Here is a 23,679-nt window from a genome sequence, read left to right as displayed (position 1 = left end):
TCCTGATTACCCCAACCGAACTCGTCCTCAACCCCCACATCTTCCTCTATAACTTCATCCATATCATCCATGATTCGCGCTTTTATAGACTAACCACCATCAGGTCCCAACCTAAACCATTTACCGGCAGGATTTCTATTATCCTTCCCTAACACATCATCCTGAAACCACCTCCCATATGGTTTGGCATAGTCATCATCTTGTGTTCCTTGATACTTCGCACACTTATCCTCCACATGATCCATTATCCCACACAGGAAGCAAGTGAGTGTCAATTTTTCGTATCGGATATCAACATTCAACATTCGACTTTCCAATTGCAGTGCCACATAGAGCCTCAGAGGTTTTCGTGTATCCAGTCGAACCCTAATCATGAGAATGCTTCCAAATTGTTCATCCTTTACACTCTAATCAATGAGTACATAATCCCCTAAATGGTTACCCAAAAACTTCCCCATCTGCCGTGTCATGTAACAGAATGGTAAACTTGAATCCAGAATTGCTGATGAACCAATGGAACCCTTGTTGGATTGGTCATGTTTTCTACCTCCTCAACAACCAAAAGGAACTGTTTATTAAAAAGCTAGCCCCCCTCCCGCACAAGATGGTAGTTCGCTCATATGGAGAGTTAAATCCAAAAGCAAAATGTTCGTCTCAAGATCGAATATAAGAACACTCGCCTTAGGGCGCCATAAATTCCTCATCTGTTGCTTAAAACTCTCTTTGTTTACTAGTTTAAAGGAAAGAACATTGCCCCACCAAAAACACCATTGATGATTTTAAAGACTCGACATCATATTTGTCAAACACGATGACTTTCTGTTCCTTCTCTGTAATAGCAAATTATCCCGAGAACTTTGAGACTATTTCTTCTATTGTCGTCAGTCCTTTTGTAAACCAAAACCAACCCCGCGTACACACTTTGAAACACCTTGTTGAAAATTGCAGGATTCTCCCATACACCATTAGACAACGAGAACTCACCTAGCCCTCACGCCTACTTCCTCGTCGAGAAGAGCAGCTGAATCACCGAAAACTTAGATTTTCTGATCTTCGTTGCCGTCGCTCTCCGAGGGTTTGTGAAAAAACCTAGAGAGCCTCCTTTTCCTCACCCTACCTATTAATTGTGTTATATTAATTTAGTATTATGTTTTTCATTTAATTCTTTATTGGATTAAAATATGTTTTCTTTAACGGGTAACGGGTCGAGTTCGGGTCCAGTCATATTACCCGTTTCTCTTAATAGGTGTTACAAAACACGACCTGTTAAAATATTGGATATAACACGAAAACGGCGTGAACACGACAAGAATGCTAGATCTAATGAAAATTGGTAGTGGCTTAAAAGTTCAAAGAGCAATTCGGCCAAAATCACAGTACACAATTTTTTTCCTTGAGTAAAAGTAAAATTGTTTTTTAATTTAACATAACAAAAATACATGTTACTAACGAATTAAATTATCATAACCAAATCCCCCTTAGATTATTTAATTCGATCACAAATTAACTGATGCATTTGTTAAAAAAATAAAAATAAAATAACAAAAATGTTCTTAAATTACTTTATCCTTATCACCAATCTCTGTATTTTAAATTAGTTTTTTTAATAATAAAAAATAATTTAAACCATAGAATAAAAAAAAGTACATTACTTGGTGGTGAGGGCGTTTCTTTTCAATCTATTATGTCCCATGTTCAAATCCTCTTCACCCATTAGCGTAGATTAGTATACTAATATTATTGAAATAAAAATGATAATTTGAATGGAGTTTTGTTATTAATGTGCTATGATTGCCATTAGAATTTTAGTCTAGTGTGTTTCTTCTCCACTTCTAAGTGAGAGGTTTCAATTATGAGTCCATTATTGATGAGTTCGTTACCTAATTTTATGATTATCTGACTTAACTTATATCTACATCAGATGTCGTTACATTAAAAAGATATTTAAGTCAGCTTCTTTATTTTGTTATTCATTAAAATGATGACCCTTCTGTTTATACCCATATAAAATGAAAAATTTGTATATTCACATAGAGTAATGTGAGGAGGAGACCACGTATTTATATCACATTGGTATACCATCTCATGCTGCAGTATGTGATGCATGTTACATCTAATGAGATAAATTTATTAATTGACGTAATATGTGCGCGACCATGATTTTCTACGGTCAAAGTAAGACGGATCAGAGTACACCTACCTTAGAAGTCCGGTCATGGACTTAACAGCCTCCATAATGGAACTGGCTAAATGAATCAGTGATGTACACCTACCTGAGATAGACCATGTTCCACAAGATTCAAGAACCTAACCTAGCAAGGAAATAGCAGGTTTCGTATAATCTCAGAGTGTTTATAATCTAAGGATTGGTGTACGCTAGAAAGAATCACACTCCTACAAAGATGCACTATCTACTTCCTAGATATCATCATGGATTCTCCCGGTTTAATATGGATTCATTATCCTAAAGGTCATCTTCTCGACTAGTATAAATACACCCTTCTAGGGTTTATTTATGGTAGTGCAATTTCTACACACTCATTCTCTTGCCAACTACTAGGACCTGAGGTCATAATATTTCTTACTAACTTAACCGTATGTAATTGTGCCAATGAAGATACCCTACCCATGGACAGAATTTGGGAGAGGGCCACAGATTTACGGGACCGTTGACAAACTCCAATGGCATTCGCAAAACAAAGAACACACAAGGTTAGCTACCTCAAATGGCGCATGAAAGCCCTAAAGGAGGTTGTCTCTAACTCTATAAGATCTGATGCAGAGGTAAGTCTAGTCTACACCCAGCAAGAACCGTTGATCTTAACTCAAAAGCAAGGCGCCGAAGCCGTACTTTTATGGCTCCACGAAAGAAACCCTGGAAAGATAAAAAACCATCAAACGACCAATATCCAGTTGAAAACCCTATACTCAACGCCAACTGCATTTATGAAGAACAAAAATACCCAGGAAAGAGCTACAAAGAAAGAAAAACAGCATGCAAGAAGCCGGAGATGATGGCGACTATTAACAAACCACTCCCAATTGACTCCAATATCCTCATGTTCTTTGATCAAGATTTGGAAGATTTACATTAACCCCCACGATGACGCCCTCATCATCAAAGTCTAAGTCTCCAACTCCATGGATAACGACATTTTGGTGCGCAAAGGGTACGACGTCAAAATCCTTTTCAAGGAGGCAACTGAGAGGACAGGGGATCTAGACAACATTAAGAAGAGTACAAGCACTTTTATCCATGACCAACATACTAAGATAAATATGTTTTGTGACACCATGTGTTAAACAATTTTGAAGAAGGCGTCCAGATAAGGAAATCCTCAAGAGAAGTTTTATTCCAACGAGGTTTCGATACACGGAAGTGCCTTGGCCAAGTTATGTAATTGTAATCTGATTAGAAATGCTCAAGTTTAATGTATAAGGTTTGACAAAACGATTCAAAAAGTGTTTCTAACCCACATCCAGACAACCAAATGCCTAACAAACTTTCATTTAAGATTCATTAAGAATGGATTAGTAATTAAGACTAAGAAGGAAATTGTTTCTTCGATTACACGTTGCAACATCTAAAATAATCAGACCTGGAACATGGTAAGATAAATGAGCAAAACGGCACATTAAAGAAGAAACGCTTAATCAAAGCTAAACTTTGGAGGTTATTCCAGGAAAGATTTCTAATTTTTATCCTAAGTTTGACAAATATGTTATAAGTATAGAGTAAAGGATTTTCCATAGGCATTAGATCGAGTGTCAGAGTAAGGCAATGCTCCGATAGTCACAATGAGAATCCTTATGAATGCCAAGTTTAGGATGTAATGGTTTTCTGAGTCAATGTTACCTAGGGGGCTTGTGAACTCTGTTTGGGCTCACAAGCTTGGTCATGTTCTATTTTATTGCTTATCACTTCAAAGTTGGATTATTTTGAAGGCATTTGTCGGATTGCCAGATTATTGCATAATTTGGAGTAAAGGGTTAAACAAACTTTTCTTTTCAAAGAGGGCAAATGACAAATGAAATGGCAAGTTTTTATAACACATAAAAATACATGTTTATTATTAAAGTCCCATGAACAGGGCAAAAAAAGTATAAGTATTTGGGGCGAGACAACCCATCAACCCTAGCATGCAAACTTTATCATGAGGACTATGAAGCAAATTTGATGAGATTTAGTGATCGCTAGAAGACTCTCGTGAGAAAAGGCAAAGAAGCTTCCAATGAAGAAGAGCCATCTCAAGAATCTCAACGCCTTCTTGAAGTTGAACCTGTATGCAAAGACTGCGATGAGAATGTCGCATATGGGGGGCAAAGGATAAATGTTATAGAACATGTTGCATGAAGCAAGGATGGCTATTATACGATTATTATTTATCTTTGTCTTATCTAAATTTGCTTGAAAAAAAAAAAAAAACAGTTATTGTTAATGTGGGTTTCGTAGTTGAAATCCTAATCATCGAAGGCTCAGGGAGAAAACTGAGCTTAGAAGGTAAGGCATGATGCAAACGAGGAGGTTCCATGGCACAAATGATAGAATAAGGATGTTTTGAAAAATGTAGCTACAATGGAGTTATTTAAGGGCAAGGTACCAAGAGATCTAACCATAGAACCCAAAAAGTTTTGACCTAGAGATTCACGTGTTTGAAGAATGAAGATTGCTCGGTGATATGAAGAGTTGCTCCTTGTATAATGTGCACAAGTAACATGACGGCTTTCATCATTATTGTCTTTCTTCGAGATCACACAAATGAATCCACAACGTCATAAGATTCACAAGAAACAAAGTTAAGATGCCACACGTCTAAAAGAAAAAAAAAAGGTACGTATTATGACTTACTCCGTAAGGCATGGTCTCTATGTAACTACATATCCTCAAGGGGAACAAATCATTTTCTGATACCTAGTTAAAGGCAATTATGGAACCATGATTTTCTACGGATGAAGCAAGACGATCGGAGTATGCCTACCTCCAAGGTTCACTCATGGACTCAATAGCCTTCATAGTGAAGCTGACTAAACAAATTTGGAATCAGTGGGTGAAGTCCGTCAACTTCGTTGAGATAGACCATTCTTATTCCATAAGATTCGGGAACCTAATCCTGCAAGGAATTAGCAGGTTTGCTATAATCTTAGAGTCCTTACAATCTAAGGATTGGCGTGCATCATAAGTAATCACACTCCTTAGAGGATGCACTATCTACTTCCTAGATATCCTCATGGATTTTCTTGGTTTAATAAATTCTACTAGCCTAAGAGGTTATTTCCTTGGTTGGTGTACACATTTCTTGAGCTCATCTCTAATAACATAATCTCTGCACACTTATTCTTTTGCCCACTACTGGAGTCTTAATATTGCTTACTGATGCGAACTAATTAAGCACACAAATTAAAACCCTCTTGTGACAATTGTAGTAAAGATGCAAGTAGGGATCGTTCTAGACCGGGGATTAGGAGGGATTACTAAATCACTTGGAAACTGACTCAAAAATGTAAAACAAACGTTAAAACACTAAACTAGACTCAAAGAATACAAAACTAAACAATAAAACACTAAAACAAATCAAAAGACTCAAAGAATACAAAACACTTATAAACACAAACTAAGACACTTTCTAACTAAATTAGACACTAAGGTAAAGGGGGATTGAGGTTTTGACGAAATTAAACTAAATACACAGATTGTAATTTAAAGGTAGAATGTAAATATGAATGTGATGAAAATATGGATGAATGCTAGCTAGAAGGTTCTTCTCCACACATGTCACACTTGCATACAATTTGATTTTCAGTTGGTCTTTCGATGAATTATGAAACTCAACACCCCGGGTTAATTAGGTCCGCTTAAATTAACCGTCAAGTTTTCCTTAAGTTAATGAATTGGATGGGTTAGCGCAACGCAATTCAAAACATTCTCCAAAAGTCCTTTACGTGAAAAGCACAATAAAGATACAATCAAAGATCATTAAGCATCATGAAAACTATAAGTGTTGACGAGGCATTCGTTACTATGATGAGCATGAAACTAGTGCCAAAAATTCATTTAACGCGATTGTTTATAAGCAACCTCCACTACTTGTGAATATAAGTTCATAACTATTAGGTGAAATTCACTAATATTCTAGCGTCATATTCATGCATGAAAATTAAGCGTGCACTCTCAATCAACATACATAAATAAGTTATCGATCAAGCAGTTAAACAAATTGAATTCACCATTCATGAAATTCCAACCAAAAGTAATCAATTCATATTGCAAGCATAAACATGGTTTCGAATCACCCCCTAGCTAATTAGGAATTTAGCCTCTCATGTTCACAGAAAGAGAGATAAAATTGAATTTAAATATAACGAACAAAGGATGGATTACACCTAAAACGCACAACGAATCCACTTGAATTTCTGCGCGTCCAAGCTCCTCCTTCTCCCTTCCTTGCTGCGGCAGAAAGGTTTATGGTGTGTTTTGGATGTTTTTCTGGTTTGGGAATGGGTTTAGGGTGGTAAAGGTGTGCGGCAAGGTTGGTGGATGGTGTGTAAAGGTGTGGAAGGTGGCTGGGAAGGTGGAGATGGTTGCGGCAATGGTGGATTGTGGCTGGAATTGGTGTGGTGAATGCACGGCTTGAAGGGAGAAAAGGGTATTGTGGCTGCGGCTGTTAGGTTTTGGGAGAGAATTCTTGCGGCTTAGGGAGGAAAAAATGGAATAGAATGATGGTGGCTACGGTTGTTGAGTTTTTGTTTGTGAAGGCTGCGGCTTAGGTTGAATTAGGAGAGAATGGCCAAGCCTTGCGGCTGAATGAATTATTAAAATATGAATGCATGCCGCTGGAATGAATTAGGGTGAATAATTATAGAATGCACGGCAAAGGAAGGAAAATAATCTATGGTGCTGCCGCTAGGTTTTCTTTTTGGTTTATTAGGTTCTTTGATAAATGGGGGGGCCACGGCTTTTTGTGAATTGGCTAATGGGATGCACGGTTGATGGGGAAAAAATATGGAAGGGTGGCTGCTTGGTTTTTGTTGCTAAAAAATATGAAAAGAAAAATAATAATAGGTCCCTAAGGTGCGGCTAAATGGTGGAAACCCTAGGGTTTAGAAATTCAAAACCTAATTTATTTTTATTAACTAAAATTCACCTAAAGGCTGCTAGAATTTAGGAAATAAAACCAGAAATTAAAGGGAATAGCTTAATAGGTGCGGCTAGGGTTTAGGGTTAGGATTTTTGTGCATAAAATGGGACCAAAGTGCCCCCCCTTGCACGACAAGGGAAGGAAACAAGGGGAAAGGCACGGCTTAGGACTAGAAGTTGGGCTAGGGCCTTCGTTTTGTGTCCTAAAACGCCTACAAAGACTTCAAAGTGGCTAGAAAATACGGACGTTTAAGATTAGGAAAGGTTACCAAAACGGGAGACTTAGGATTAACTTTCCTAAAATAGGAAACCTTGTTTGAGTAGGATTCCTCGTTTTGGTAAGAATTCATCATTGGAGTAGGAATTCGTCGTTTCTTCAAGTCTTCAACTCACTCATTCCTCTTTCGCTCCAAAAGACTCCAATTTGCATCTTCTTGCACACTTTGGCCTTATAATCTGAAAATACACAAAAATGGCCTTAAACACTAAAATAGCTAAATAAACACAACATAAATGCACGAGAACAAGCTAATTAAGTCGCATGAATATGCTCCTATCACTTACTAACTTGACCATCGAAGCCTTTGACTGGCACACCCCCTGGGTCTTAAGCTTACTCACGGTTGTTTACTCTTTTACAGATAAACGGATTCAAGCATCTCTGTCACTCACGGTAGTGCACAAATTTGATTCCAACAATATGTATATTTAACTTACCACATCAATATTACATTAAAGGGTAAATCACATTTTATCCCCTCATGTTTAGGTGCAATTGTTACCTCATATAACATCTTTAAAACATTTCAATCTCATACAAAAACTTATATTTAATTGCAATTTTATATATCTGTTAGTCAAACCATCAATTTGATCATTAAGTGATGTTGTAGTAACTATGGGTCCCACCCTTTTGCTGATATGGTAGTCAATAATATGCCACGAACAAAATACAAAATAAATTTCAAAATAAATGTTAATCTCATAATAATGGGCCCCACCCCTACCCCTATACTCATCTTCAACCTTCTCCTCTTTCAATGCCACCCCCTGTCACACCTTCATCTCCTTCCCTACTATTGAGCCATCACCAAGCCACCCAGCCCTCTTGATTGTCTCATAGGAAAACGGAATCCAAGTTGAGAACGACTCCATAAACCAATTACATCCATGTGCATGCACTTCAATGCAAAAACGAACAAAACATAATCCTAAACTTTTTGAGCTCATATGTTGTTTTTGATCTCCAATACATTCAATTTCACCACAAAAAAAGGCAACTGTTCCTTTACGGGCAATTCGGACAAACACTAAACACTCAAGCATAGAAAACATTCAAAAACAGTAAATGGGTGTTCATAATTTCAATCAGGAACACCAAAAAACAAAGAAAATAATGAATTAAATTCAAAAAAAGGTTTGTACTTACGTATCCTTGATCTTGAAACAAGTCTCAGCCTATTACTTATGAGCAGCACCTAAATCCCCCTTTCAAGAACACCTCAAGTCAATTGCTGAACCCCAGATTGGCTTGTTTATATCTCACTCCCCCACCATCTCTGCCAAGGTCTGCTCTAATTCCCCTTCTTTTTTTTCCCCTTCCTTAAATTCATAATTGATTTTAGTTTTTTTTTTTTTTTTAATTTTAATATTTATTGCAAGTAGGCAGATACATAAAGTAGCAAAAAAACCCAGTAAGTTTATCAGATTTTGCTATTTGGATAAATTTTTAAGAAGAAAAGAGGATCTAAAATGTAGAGTTTGGATCTTTGTGTCCTGCTCGGTTTTCTCCTCACCTTTGCCTTCTTCAACTTTTTCTTGCTCTTCTCCTTGCTATTATTTGGCTTCACATTCATGGCCTTCTCTATCTTAGAGCTCATCTCGGTCATGTTCTTCGTCATCGTAGTTGGCAACGGACGGCGGAGATGAATTAGGAAATTGTGTGTCTCCTTGAACATTGTCGTCTTCCGCGCAAGCCATAAGGTCGTGGACGAGTCAGACTCCATTTTCTTATGAGTCAACCAAGAGGGCTGGGTGGGTTGATGACAACTTCGCGGCAACAAAGAGAAGATGATGGTTTGGCTGCGGCTGGTGTAGGGGTTGGGGTTGGGGAGAGGGGTTGACGAAGGAGAATGGCTGAAGATGAGCATAGTGTAGGGGGTGGGGCCACCATTCTTGGATTAACATTTTGTTTGTCCTATGTGGCGGAAAGGGATCCTCTCCAGATCCCTTCCTCCTAATCCACCAAGTCTGAGGATCCAGGCCTTTGAAATTTGATCCAACGACTATAAACAGGGGCCCACTTTAAAAGTTATAATAACTTTAGTCGTTGGATCAAATTTCAACGGCCCGGATCCCCGGACTTGGTGGATTAGAAGGAAGGGATCCAGAGATGTTCCCTTTCCTTATGTGGCATATTGATTGCCATACAATGGGACCCGCAGTTCCCACACCATCACTAAACAGTCAAATTGACAGTTTGGCTAACATATGTATGGAATTGCAATTAAGTATAAGTTTGTGTATGAGATTGAAATATTTTAAAGATGTTGTCTAAAGTTGCAATTGCATTCAAACCTGAAGAGATAAAATGTAATTTACTCGACATTAAAATATAGAACAAAAATATAATCTCTTACTTCATAAAAAAAAAAAATAAATAAATAAAGGGTAAATTACACAAAACTAACTCAACTATGGGTCAAACCACAATCTCATATCTCATGTTTTAAAAATTACAATGTCATACCTCATGTTACGAATTTGTTACAATGTCATACCTCCATCAATTTTTCTGTCAATTTCTCTGTTAAATGCTGACGTGGCTCGAGACGAAGCCCACTCCCTAATCCAACTGGGTTAAATTTTTAATTAAATACTAAAAAATTTAAAAAAAAAATTATTTAAACCAGAACCAGTCCCCCACCACCATCCTTTCCTCCTCCATCTCCACCACCAAGTTATCATCAACCTTCCCAAGTTAAAATATCAAAAAGGGGCACCTCCTTCTTCTCAAGCAAGCAGCCGCACACGTCAATTCTGTCAAGGACAAACCCTCGCCTCAATCTGAAATCGTTTGTAGGATTTGCGTATTTCAAGGACCTTCTCGAGGCTTGTGGAAGGTGAGGACAGGCAGAGGAAGAATATAAAATTCAACAATGGCAAGAAGAGGTAGAATTCGAGTTGGGATCTCGGACCTGAAAAACTGATTCCGTTCAAGAAAATCTGGGCAAAAATCCACATTTGAAATTCCCCAAATTGAAATGCATATTATTGCAATCAATGGTAAACCCCATTTAACCAAAAACCAATTTTTTTTGTTTTTCAAAATCAGAAACCAATTTCAAAGCTATCTTTTTGAAAGCAGAGAACTTTGGGAATTGAGATGCCTATAAAAAAGGCCCATATTGCGGTGGAGCAACACATGTTCTAAGGTTGCTAGAGAAGAGAAGGAGCGCCATTGGGAGGGAGGTGGAGATGGGTTCTAGTTTTGGAGTAAAGGGAGGAAGGGTGGGGGGGGGGGGGGGGGGACAGGTGGGATAGGAAGAAGGTGAGGGTTTGTAGGGGTGGGTCCCACATTTTAAAATAAAAATATTTAAATAATTGTATCTTTTATTTTTTAATATTTAATTAATTTTTTAATCCAGTTGGATTAAGGAGTGGGCTCTGCATCAAGAAACATCAGCATTTAACAGAAAATTTGATAAAAAATTTGACGTAAGTATGACATTGTAACAAATTCGTAAGATAAGATATGATATTATAATTTTTAAAACATGAGGTATTAGATTATGATTCGACCTATAATTAAAGTAGTTTTGTGTAATTTACCCAAAGAATATATATAATCTATAAAACCACCAACTACCGCGTAAACCTCGTGCCAAGGTTTTAGTCATAATGTCGCCATCAGCCACAAAAGCCGACATCACGTCGACCCAAAGACAGCGCTCTGTGAAGCCCTATAAGTTGTAACGCATGCACTGCCGAGAAACGAATAAGAAATTTACAACCATGTGGGCTATTAAACTAGTGACCATGACCACGTCCAAGTCTCGAGCCCCAGTTGTTTAATTTGCGCACGCGTTTCTCATGCCGTTTTTCCCTCTTGTGCGCGCCTGTCATTTTGTCAAAACACATACCCCAATATTTAATCAATCCACCTCTCTCCGTGCTTCTTAAATCTGCCCTGCCCAATCAAATATTTCAATATATGAACACCCCCTCCTTAGCTTCCTTCCTTATTCATTTCCTCTCTCTCTCTCTCTCTCTCTCTCTCAAAATATGACTACTTTGGAGTCCATGTGCAGTACCTTCTCCCTCGTCTTCTTCTCCTTCACATCCCTGTTTTCGTTGTTTTCGTTGCTGATATTCATCATTAGGCTTCGGCCGTGGTGCAACTGCCACGTCTGTCGAAGCGTTCTGACCTCGAGCTGGTTAGGAAGCTTCGACAATCTCTGCGACTGGTACACTCACCTTCTCAGAAAGTCGCCCACTGGAACCATCCACGTACACGTCCTCGGCAACATCATCACCGCCAATCCAGAAAACGTCGAGCACATAATCAAAACCAACTTCCATAACTACCCAAAAGGCAAGTTATTCACCACCATCCTTGGCGATCTTTTGGGCCGCGGAATCTTCAACGTCGACGGTGATGCGTGGCGGTTCCAGCGTAAGATGGCGAGTTTGGAGCTAGGCAGCGTCTCCGTCCGCTCCTACGCGCACGAGATCGTGAGTACTGAAATCCAATCCAGACTAATTCCGCTATTTGCCTCGGTTGCCGGTAGTGAAGGCGAAAACGGCGTCTTTGACTTGCAGGACCTGTTTCGACGGTTTTCTTTCGACAACATCTGCAAATTCTCTTTCGGATTGGACCCAGAATGTCTCCAGCTGTCCCTTCCGATATCCGACTTCGCGGTCGCCTTTGATTTGGCGTCAAAGCTCTCCGCGGAGCGGGCAATAACGTCTTCACCGATCGTGTGGAAGATAAAAAGATTTTTCAACCTGGGGTCGGAGAGGCAGCTGAAGGAGGCCGTTAAAATGGTGGACAACTTGGCCAAGAACATGATCAAACAGCGTCGTGAAATGGGTACTTTTTTGACGCAGAAGGACCTTCTCTCTCGATTCATGGCCAACATTGACGACGATCAGTACCTCAGAGACATTGTCGTGAGCTTTTTGTTGGCGGGCCGTGACACCATCTCTTCCGGGTTGACCAGCTTGTTTTATTTACTGGCAAAGCACCCGGAAGTTAAGCGGGAGATCCGGGAGGAATTGGATCACGTTATGGGTCCGACCAGAGAGGGGCTTGCGACTGCGACCTTTGATCAAATGCGGGAATTACACTACTTGCATGCGGTGCTTTATGAGACAATGAGGTTGTACCCGCCAGTACAATTCGATTCCAAGTTTTGTCAGGAGGATGATGTATTACCCGATGGTACTTTTGTCCGGAGCGGGACTAGAGTTACGTACCATCAGTACGCAATGGGCCGGATGGAGAGCATTTGGGGTTCGGATTGTCTCGATTTCAAGCCCGATAGGTGGATGAAGAAGGGGGCTTTTTCTCCCGAGAGTCCATACAAGTATCCAATTTTTCAGGGCGGGGAGAGGGTTTGTTTGGGGAAGGAATTAGCGGTGATGGAAATGAAATGTGTCGCGGTCGCACTTGTTAGGAAGTTTGATATTCAGGTTCTGGATCCTGAACGGAGACCGCAGTTTGTACCCGGCCTCACTGCCACCGTGAGCGGCGGCCTGCCGGTTCGGATTAAAGAAAGGGAAGGCTGATAGCAAATAAACATTCGGGAGGCTTTGGATACAGTCCCTAGCTATGAATATTTTTGATTGAAACCTTGTTGGTTTTCAATTTTTTATTGAAGTTCCTGAAATTAATGTGATAATTTATTTCTATTTTACTAATTTTTTAAATTAAAAATTAAAATTTATAGCTGTTTATATTAATGAGATTTTAAATAAAAAAAATCATAATTTGTGGAATTTAAAATATTAAAATACAAATATACTATTGTGTGTGTATATAAACATGGGTACATTTATCAAAATTAACCAAAAAATTATTGTACCAAAACATGGGTACATTCTTCAAAATCACAAAAGGTATTAGGCTTAATAACATTAGTAAATTTCTTCGATTAAACTTAACATGGATACATTCTCAAATCAAAGAAAAAAGAACTTACCCATATACGTTTAAAAATGGATTAGAAAAAAAAATTGAATAGATTACATATATATATATATATATAAAGTACATTTTACATATAACAAATTGGTATATATATTTAAGAATGAGTAAATTTTAAGATTAAAAAATTAAAAAATTGAAAATATTTTTTAAAAAGCTAATGGGTACAAACTTATTCTAATTTTTTTAATTTATTTTGAAAATGTTTTGAATTGAAAATTAGTTAGGAGTTTAATAAATGTGTCAGTATTAAAATTCTAAATCAATTATTTTATTTTAAAAAATTATGTAACTGACGTGTAAATTTATTATTACATTAATGCTAGGAACTTTGATCAAAATCTGAAAACTAATAAGGTTTCAGTCAATGAACATTAATAACTAGGGACCGAATACTAATTTTTCGTAAACATTTTGGTGGTTTCATGAATGCATAAATACGTATAGGTCTCTATAGTTTGCCTTTCAGCTGCTGGGGAACGTTAGAAGTGGTTGGCACTTGGGAGTAGAAGAAATGCTAACTTATTAGATTAACCCATGGCCATATGGTTAGATTCATGAGAAGAAGTCAGAAAATTGGTGTGTATGTGGTTTAATAGGTCAAAAGGAAAAGGGGTTAATTTGTGCTTCAAATTGTCATGGTTCTCCATCACTGGGTCACTTTATCTTAATGTAAATTAGGCAAAATATCATTAGGTACTAGATATATAGTTTAATGGTACAAGGAACATGCATGAACTATATAAGTGTATGCAGGGGCTAGCTATAGTATCCTAGCCTACCAATGTATTTCCATCTATATAAACAATAGTCCAGTGTGCCTTTGTATATAAATGTTGTATGCAGTACATAGTTTTTCTTCTATACCTGTACCCTTGGCCTACAGAATGTAACAGTGGAGTACAGACTTGTACTGTACTATTACTATTTATATGTAGGATTTATGCTTTTGACACACATTGTTACACATATTTTTATAGATTTTATTCCGTAATGTATTTCAACGATTCAACCATCTATCTTTTGTCTTACCTCAAGGATTATATCTACCAAAAATCATCAAACTCGAAACCATATGACCGTTAGATTAAATTTAGTGTTTCTTTGTAAAACTGTATTTGTTTATTTTCTTCATTAAAAATGAATGTCTTAATGAGTTTGGATTTGTATACTTTTTTGCAAAGAAGATCTATAAATGATACACTAAACTATAAACGGTTTGGATTGCTGAAATATATTACAAAGTAAGACCTAAAAAATGGATGTCAAATACGTGTCAAAACCGTGTCCCAAAATCCTAAACAATATAATATATATTATAATTATATTGATGAATATTTGGTGACCCATATGTCTACCGATTTGAGTAATAGTAACAATATGGTATATAACAATTTTGGTTGTAGAATCTTGAAGCTTAAAATATGTTAATAGTTGGTTAACTTGGTTCCATTTGTAAACAGTCTTGTAGCTCCATTGATTGAAAGGAAAACCTCTCAGCTGCTATCAATAATGCAACGAGAGCCATTCTTCTATACAATACTACCACAAAATTTTGTGATCATTTTATACCACAGTTATTGACTCGTTATAGAAATAAAATAAAAAAACCGATATATCGCTACCAGAAATTAGGGCTTGGCTACAAAATCTTGTCTGACAAACAAAATTTCGGCAGGTCAAGGGACTTTACCCAATGAATTTTTTAATTGTTAGGGTAAAGCTGGTCACCATTTAAAATTTGCTCAAAACATTTCCGCAACGGAAGAGAGTCGTAGAGCAAGGTGAAATTCGTCAAGCAACGTTTTGGCGCCAAGAGGGAGAAAATGGCGCATATTTGTTGGCTAGATTAACTTTGCTCGACGGCCAGTTCGTCAGCCCAAGTGTTCTTGTCGTTGGGCAAAAACCCACAATAACGTGTAAAAAAAAAAGGAAAAATCATCGACAAAACCTTTGCTCGACGTTTTTCTTGTAGTTGTCTGATGAAATGGTTCGGCGGGCAGACCCATATCACCAAATAGGTCTGTGCCTTCTTCTTTCTCTTCTTTTCTTCCTTGTTTGAAGATATATAGCAATGATGACTCAAGCAATGAAAGCGATATTGAAAAAGATAATAAGGAAGCAAATGAGTATACCAACAATGATTGAGAGTTCACTGATGTAATATTATTATGTACTAAACAAAACATTCTATTAATTTTATCTAAGTTCAAATGCCCATTTATCTTATTGTTATAAAAAATAATTGAAGCCTTGCCCGACGGGATCCAAAAGATTCGTCGGGTAAAGGAGTCTTGTTTGACGGAATCTTAAACAATTCCGTCGGTTAAGTCTTAAGGGTTTAGGTTTAGGGTACATATTCGCAAAGCAAACTGTCCAGAATCCATTGGGTAACTGTTTTGGCAAATTTTACATATTCAATTCTGTTGAGGCTTTTTGCAGTCGGGGAAATTAGTTTCCACAATCCAACCTTCAATATAGTTGGTATGTAATACGAGATTGTATATGTCAAAAATTACCAAAAATAAACATTCGGAGGTTAGGGTAACAGAACAAAATCCTTCTACAATGAGAAGTGAAAAATCAATATATCATGAATGGATGCGATCATGAATTAAAAATATTTACAATACTGATTACCAAAAAATATACATTACACTTAATAGAACTATAGAAAAACTCTTAAGTGTTGGTTGAGTAAATTGCATTGTGGGGATACGCATTCTACGAAAATAATTTTCATGATCAAACCGTTAAACTTGTTGGAATATAGTATGAGACTGCATAGTAGGGATCGAGACAAAAGGTTGGACGATTACAAACTTAGCATCATGATTAACAACTATATCACCATTGATTTGGGTGATTTTTTCCAAAGATGCTAATTGAGGGTTAAAACCCACATTGAATATAGTTGACATGAAATTCGATGATCGTTTTAAGGGTTGCGAATTTTTTTTCTAAGTTAGGAGATTTTTTAATTTTTAAGCTTTGCTAGACAAAAATCATGTATTTTGTAGGGCAAGTAGACAAAGTTCGTCGGGCAACATACAATTTTCGTCGGGCAAGGCTTACATTTTTCCCCTTTTTTTTTTTACCGAAACATTTGAATTCCACACCAAATTTTGGGTTTGGCCGACGAAGTTCTTGGGTTTTTGTCCGACAAACTGTATTTCCCACTAAATTTTGCGCCAAAATTTTCAATTGGCAACTTCTTTTCTGAAATCCATACCCAACAAAACGTTTCGTTAGGCAAACCTCGAAACAAACATGTGTTAAAAAATTAAGACCCTTGCCGACAAAATGGTTCGTCGGGCAAAGGCCTTATGTTCTTTATCAGGCTGAGAGCTCTCCATTTACAACTTAAATTGTTTCATTCTATCTCTTTCTCTCTCCAAAATTCCCTCACTAAAAACTTAGCTCCCTCATTAGCTCTCACAAAGGTATGACATTTATTGTCAATCATTTCAAAGTTGTGATTCTGAATTTGTGATGATTATGTTGTGTGTTTGTGATTTATATTTTGAATGCGTAATTTTTATTGTGCATTTGTGATTTGTATGTTTAAATTTTTACAAAATTTTGGGTTGGAAAAAATCGGGGACATTGGTGAGGGTTTAAGGTTTGGGAGGTGGGGAGATGATGTGAGGGGTTGAAAAAAGGGGGTACGGGCAGGATGGTGGGGTGGGAATGAATGGGTTTGGGGGGAGGGTGAGACGGACTAATACGAACTTTTAGACAATATTAATTATAATTTTTAGATATATTATAAATTAGTAGGAAATATAACAATTTTTTTATATATTTAAATTTTTTAGACAATATAATAAATTTGTATGAAATATTAAAAATATTTAGAAAAGTTGGACTTTTTTAGAAATTGTTTGCAATTTTTTCAATAAATGCCTAGATCGCACAATAGCCACTGCATCAGTGATGACACAAGCCTCATAAGGGATGACTGAAGAATGAGGGTTGAATACAACTCAGAACATGTGTGTGCACTTCTAAGTTCATGCAATATTGAAGCACTCGATAGGAGCCTCATCCGGGATAGGTGCCCCATGATTTTGGATAGAAGTAAAAATATCTTCCCCGAAGTGAAGCAGGTGCTGATGGCATAGCTCTCGATAAATGTAATTTAATATTTTTCATATTTTTAATTATTCTAGATAATTAGTTAATTGCTTATGTATTTTTATACGTCCAACATCGAAAACTTCACGAAATTAAATCTCCTTATAATGAAAGGTTTTACTACTAGTTGCATCAAACCATTTTTCATAAAACTTCACACATTAATTCAGCATGCAATTACTTTATAAATAATATTAGCATGAATAGTAATGACTTATTGAACTGTCTTTAAAACTTTAGTGGAACCAACTTTATGTTGCAATTTATATCTATTATATTTTAAGTAATGTCAACATGAATTGCAATTTATTTGCAATTTATGGTATCATAGCAGGTTATTCCATGTGTGAAGTCCAGCGGCACATGTATTTCATGTTCTTCGATTTGTGCTATTTACGTGTTAGACTTGAAAATTTTGCCATACATGATGGGGCGTGTTGAGAGTGAATCCCACATAGATAGGAGATGAGACCTTACATGCACTTATAAATAATTAGACTATTCCCCCGCATTGTCATTTTGTTTTATGGATGAACCTCCATAAAGAAGGAGTTTAGAAGACCCTGCAGAAGTTAATGTTTCCAAATGCTCATGTGCAATGGATAAGGTGGGCTACCGCCTACCGCCTACCGCCACCAACGGCCTAACGCCCCGTGATTTGCATTATTAAAAATCAATTCCTTCGACAGGTATCATGCACGTTAATGATATTATCTTGGACTTGGTCATACGTACGTTTCTCTTTCTTTTTGGTAGGGAACACATGAATTTTTTTAACAGTTGAAGTAAAGATGATCATATCCACACATATAAGCAGTTGGTGGATTCTTTGAATCTTACCAACTTTTCCCGTATAAGATTGATATCATAATTTGTGATACAATCCAAGTTCAATTTTGATCCTGCTAATTGAATTATATATTATATGATTATAAGCACCGCACATGCATTATTAATGTTTCATCAGATCCATAAAGCTGTTTTAGGCAAATCGGTAAGATTCTGTGATGAGCTTATGCGTTTGATCTTGACATTCAAACTGATTATTGTAACTCATTTTTATTCTTCGAACCGAGAGATTGATGAATCGGAATCCTAATGCATATAGATACAAATGTTCCAACAGGAGCTTTAGTTGATTTTTATAAACTTATTCTATATCGCCAAACCATATGATGAAATATAATATATGTGTGTGCTTTAGGATCAAGTGACACATATTTTGACGTGTTTTTTTTGGGTTCCACTTCATAATGTATTTTAACGGTCCAACCATTTAATTTTTATGTTTTCCATCAAAAATATTTTCTACCAAAATCATGTAGTTCTGTGATTGTGGCGGTGATTAGGTGATGCGATCGACCCATAGACATCGTACTCCCTATCCTAATTTATAGTTTGCGATTTTGTTCTCACATGATCTCCATGTAACACGAAGTTTAACAGTTTTATTGATCTGTGTAATCGTACGGTTCCCGATGAGCTCGGACGAGTGCTTCAAGTCTACTCAATGCTTTGCGATTAGTGATGCTTTATTGTAATAGTTTTAGATCTAGTTTGCAAGGACCCTTTTTGGGCCAAGTTCTTCATGATATGTATTTGTAATGCCCTTTTATCAATGAATGAAATACCGTAATCTTCTTCTTCAAAAATAAAAATTAAAAATTAAAAAAAAATTAAAAAGATTAAATAAAGAAAACCATTTGGATAGTAGATTTAAATTTTGAAGTGAGCCAAAACACGTGATTAATATCGTATCAAATTACTAACTAAGTTAACCAAACGAAAAGAGCTTTTTGTATGACACATTGCAATACCCATGAACAAGAGAGACAAGTCCTAAGCTAAGTTAAACAAAATCTTTTAAAACTTAACTGTATAAGGCTTTCTAGCTAAAATGATCCTTGAGATTTGCATAACTCATCACCTTGGTCTCTGAGATTTGAAATCAATTGAAATGGTCCTTAAGATTGTCCACCATCAATCATTTTGGTCCTTAGTTGAAAAATTATGTTAAATAAGGATCAAAATGAAAAACTACCGTCAATTTAATAAACAATAGGCCAAAATGATTTGACCAAAATTGAGAGTATTTTTACCATTTTATCCTTATTTTAAGGAGATTTTCCATGGAATGACCAAAATGATTGATTGTGGACAAATTTAGAGATCAATTCTATCGATTTCAAATCTCAAAGACCAAAATGAGGAGTTATACAAATCTCAAATATCATTTTGGCTAAAAAAACCCAGTTTATAATTATTCGAGTTATAATAAGGACATCCCTACATCAGTTATAGATAAAATGTGTCATTGCTAAATAATATCAGAAAACATAATCAAATTGATTGATCTTCTTTTTTTACAATGTTAATTATATTTGGGATAAATCTAGATCAAGATCTTCACCCACCACATATATTAATATATTCTCATGTGTTTTATATGATTATAATTAAAGCATGGAATAGGTAAATATGATAATCCAAGGATAATTATCCAAAACCTTATAATTAACAATACTACTCAAATTGTATAACCAACATCAAGAACATGACTGGCGATTTCTATCTCCAAGGGTACAGATACGAATCCATTTTAGTTCCGACTTTCGAAATGATTAAAAAGAAGAATCCTTCTTTTGTTATCTTGGGATGTATGTTTATCTTTTCTTTATCCCAATTTATGGATTGAGATCCTTTTCGAATTTCCAATTGTAGAGTGTGTGGACCAAATAATTCGGGTTGTTTGATATATTATCGTTGGAGAGGAAGAATATGTGTGAGATAAGTCAATTAAATCGATTAGTGGGGACTGTCTAGTTTAAATTGAACAATCCAGATTACTCGATCCGTGAGCTCGAAATGTGAGATCCAAAGAGGATCTCAATCCCCAATTCATGACCCTAAAACGTAAACTCGTTGATACAAGATAGACTTTCTTACACATTGTAGTATTTTAAATATTTCATGCATTGTTATTTGTGTAAGATCGTCAAATCATAATTCGCACGTTTTTTTTTCTTTGGGAAAACTCATAATTCGCACTTTTAGGTGTGTATCTAATTGGGGATTGTGTGGTGATCTGATGGTAGAGGGTGGTCGTTTTTGCGGCATAAAATATACATATATATAGGCTTATGTGCGGCACAAAAGTAGCTTAGGAAAAGGATTTTAGCACCTCAAATCCATAAGGAAAAGGTCAGCTATATGGAAGAAACCAAAGAGGAAAAGGAGAGAGAGGTGCGGCAGGCTTCTAGACATTCTAGAAAGGGTCCAGGCGCCAGATTTTTAGGAGAGGAAATACGGCTTCTAAAAACAGGTTTTTATGTGTCCAAGTCTGAAAAGATCTCCCCCTTGCAGCTGGAATTAAGGTAGGATAAGATTAGGATAGGATAAGATAAGATAAGGTTGGATAAGGTTTGGATAAGGTTAGGTAATTTGGATAATGTTCCTTCCTTATAGTTGATTCCTTATCTTCCAAGTCTTTGATTTAATTCTTCCAGATGTTAAGCACATTCCTAGCCTCTGTTGAACTTCAAATTCGTCCATCCACCTTGCTCCATATGCAAGCTATCCATTCCAAGCCCAAAACTGCTCTAAAATGCTCCAAATTGCACTTTCTTGCCTCTTTTGCCATTTAAACCTACAAACACACGAAAATAGCTTAAATCACTATAATAAATAGAAACTAGCTATGTAAATGCAAGAAAACAAGCTAACTAAGTCGAATAAATATGCTCCTATCCAATTCCCCCATGCTTAGGTTTTGCTAGTCCCCCAGCAAAAACAAAGAAAACAAAACACAACCTAAACCTTCCAACAATTGCCTCAGGGATTTCCAATGAAACATGACATGTTAAAAATCACTACTCCCACAGATTTTAGCTATCCCTACCCTCAAGCATATACTTAACAGTAGTCACCTAGCTCGTATTTAATCAATTAAAACAATATTTTGAATGTAGTAACATGCCTTAGAGAATTCTCTCAATTCCTCACTGGATATACTCTCTATTTTCTCACAGATTTTTTTACTACACTCCCTACACTAGGTATATGTGAGAAGATTGATGAAAACATGTAGACTAGCACTCACATATGTATACTCAAAGAAGGCACTTTCTGGAATTATTAACATGAACATGTATATGATCTCATGAATGGAATGCCACTACTTAGACTCAAGAATCAAGGATACCATATGCTCGTACCAATTTTAAACTCCACATATTGAAACACATAACAATCAAGATAGAAGTCTAAGGGTTGTAACGGGGCTAAGGTATTGGCTAACAAAGAAAGGTAAGGATAAACAAAAGTTCTTAAAGCGATAGTAAGCAAAGTAATGAAATAAACACTTAGAATTCACTTTCAATGCAAAAATCAACTTTAAATACGAAGGGAAGATTCACACATCACTTAGGGCCAGATTCAAACTTTTGGACCCTTTCTTCAACAACCAATACTTGTGAGTTCAGTCTCACTTATTTTCAACTCTTTTTCTTTCTTTTGTTCACTTTTTCTTCTTTTTTCTTTCTTTTTCACTTTTTTTTTCCGTGCCCTATTCTTTCTTTGGCACACAAATCATACATCTTCATAGATTTCCAACGAAAAACCTTCCCCCACACTTGTTTTTCTGCAAATTGTATATCAAAAGGAATTCCCTCTAAGTCATGCTCCACTATTCTTTAAGAACAAGGGTATGGATAGTCCTATTCTAGGCCAGGTAGGGATAATGTGGGCTAACAAAGAAAATTAGGCTAACTAAGGCTCAAAGAGGTTAAACCTACAATACATATACAAGGGATAAGGCTTTTTGGCTCTGATTTTAACTAAATAACTTCATCTTGTTATTTGTTATGCACTCAATTTTAGGTTTTGAATGAAACGGGCATGAGTTCTAGTATTTGGATCTATAATGATGAAAACGCATTCTAAGTAACAACCAAGCAAAGAAATAATGAGATCATGCAACGACTTTAGAAAACAAAAACTCACAGATTAATAACTTTCCAAATAAAGTTTAGGCTCAAGTCTCTCAAGGTTGTAGCGTTAGTTTGAGTTTCTTGCTTCAAGCATGTTACAAAAACTAATTTTTTTTCTTTGTGATTACATGTGAATTCTTAAACGACAACTACAACTAAGCATAAACCAAAGAGCATATCAAACTTCCACCCATGTTTGTAACTTTCTTTAATAGTCATCCAATTAAAAACCAAATCCTTATCATTGTGTTGGAAGGTACCCTAAGACACAAACAAACACACACAAATGACTCTAAAAATGACTCTTTTTGGGTTTTTCAAACACTCTTTTTTGAATTTTTTTTTTCTTTCAAATTTTCATATTTTTTCTTTCAAAACACATTAAAACACTTTAAAACACAATAAAAACACTTTAAAACAGTGAGTAATAACTTTAGAAGTGATAGGTGATAAAATCCAATGAATTTTCATGAAAAACACTTTGTTTAGCCCCCCACACTTAAACCAAACATTGTCCTTAATGTTTCAAACAAAGACGCACAAGCAAACAATCAAACAACACAACTAACAAACATGACAATCATGGCAAAGTAAAAGCAATAAAGAGTAGGGTTTACGAACGCAAATCTGGTTGTGGAGCCGGAGATTCCTAGGTCTTCTTTATTTGAATGCATGAGTTGCCTCCCAAGAAGCGCTTGCTTTAACGTCTTCCAGCCAAATGATACCTTCTTTTAAGCTCCCCTAGGTCCCATGGCATGGAATTGATCTTTGAATGAGAGGTGATACTTGAAATGAACCAGTAATGGTTTAAATTCTAGAGTGGGTACCTGAATCATTAACAACATATTAGTATAAAACAAAATTGAAATTCGGGGAGACGGCTTACCCGTGTGCTCCAACATGAACGCAAGAATAAACATCCCTTCGAAAGTTGTAAGACTAGATAATTCAGCCAGATTTGATGTTTTGAGAGTTATGACTTGTCCCGTGTCATAAAATCCAACTTCTTTGGGAATTGTTGTCTCAAGTATATCCTCTTTGATGAATTCTAGACATTCCCCAACCACTTCTTGGACTTGAGTCTTTGGAAAGGTTTCGAAGATGCCTTTCTCACCCTCTTATTCCTTGAATTGCATAATCTTGTAAGGAATAGAGACATTTGGTGGAACGGGGTCAAGACGAATTGAATTTAGGCTTACCTTGGTTGTAGT

General features: G+C 36.4%; 1 protein-coding gene across 1 annotated transcript; it reads left to right on the top strand.

Annotated features, from left to right (window-relative positions):
* The first annotated feature begins 11,305 nt into the window (after positions 1-11,305).
* On the top strand, positions 11,306-13,053 carry CYP94C1 (cytochrome P450, family 94, subfamily C, polypeptide 1). Its single transcript, XM_068483626.2, has one exon. The coding sequence runs from the start codon at positions 11,420-11,422 to the stop codon at positions 12,923-12,925; it is 1,506 nt and encodes a 501-aa protein (XP_068339727.1). The 5' UTR covers positions 11,306-11,419; the 3' UTR covers positions 12,926-13,053.
* The last annotated feature ends 10,626 nt before the right edge of the window (positions 13,054-23,679 follow it).

Source organism: Pyrus communis, chromosome 11, assembly GCF_041283825.1.
Source record: "Pyrus communis isolate YQ-2024b chromosome 11, ASM4128382v1, whole genome shotgun sequence".
Lineage (NCBI taxonomy): Eukaryota > Viridiplantae > Streptophyta > Magnoliopsida > Rosales > Rosaceae > Pyrus > Pyrus communis.
The sequence above is the reverse complement of the archived record's forward strand: the minus strand, read 5'-3'. Positions and strand labels throughout refer to the sequence as shown.

Excerpts from the sequence above, each read along its gene's own strand:
- CYP94C1 (XM_068483626.2), top strand. The coding sequence starts at position 11,420 with ATGACTACTTTGGAGTCCATGTGCAGTACCTTCTCCCTCGTCTTCTTC.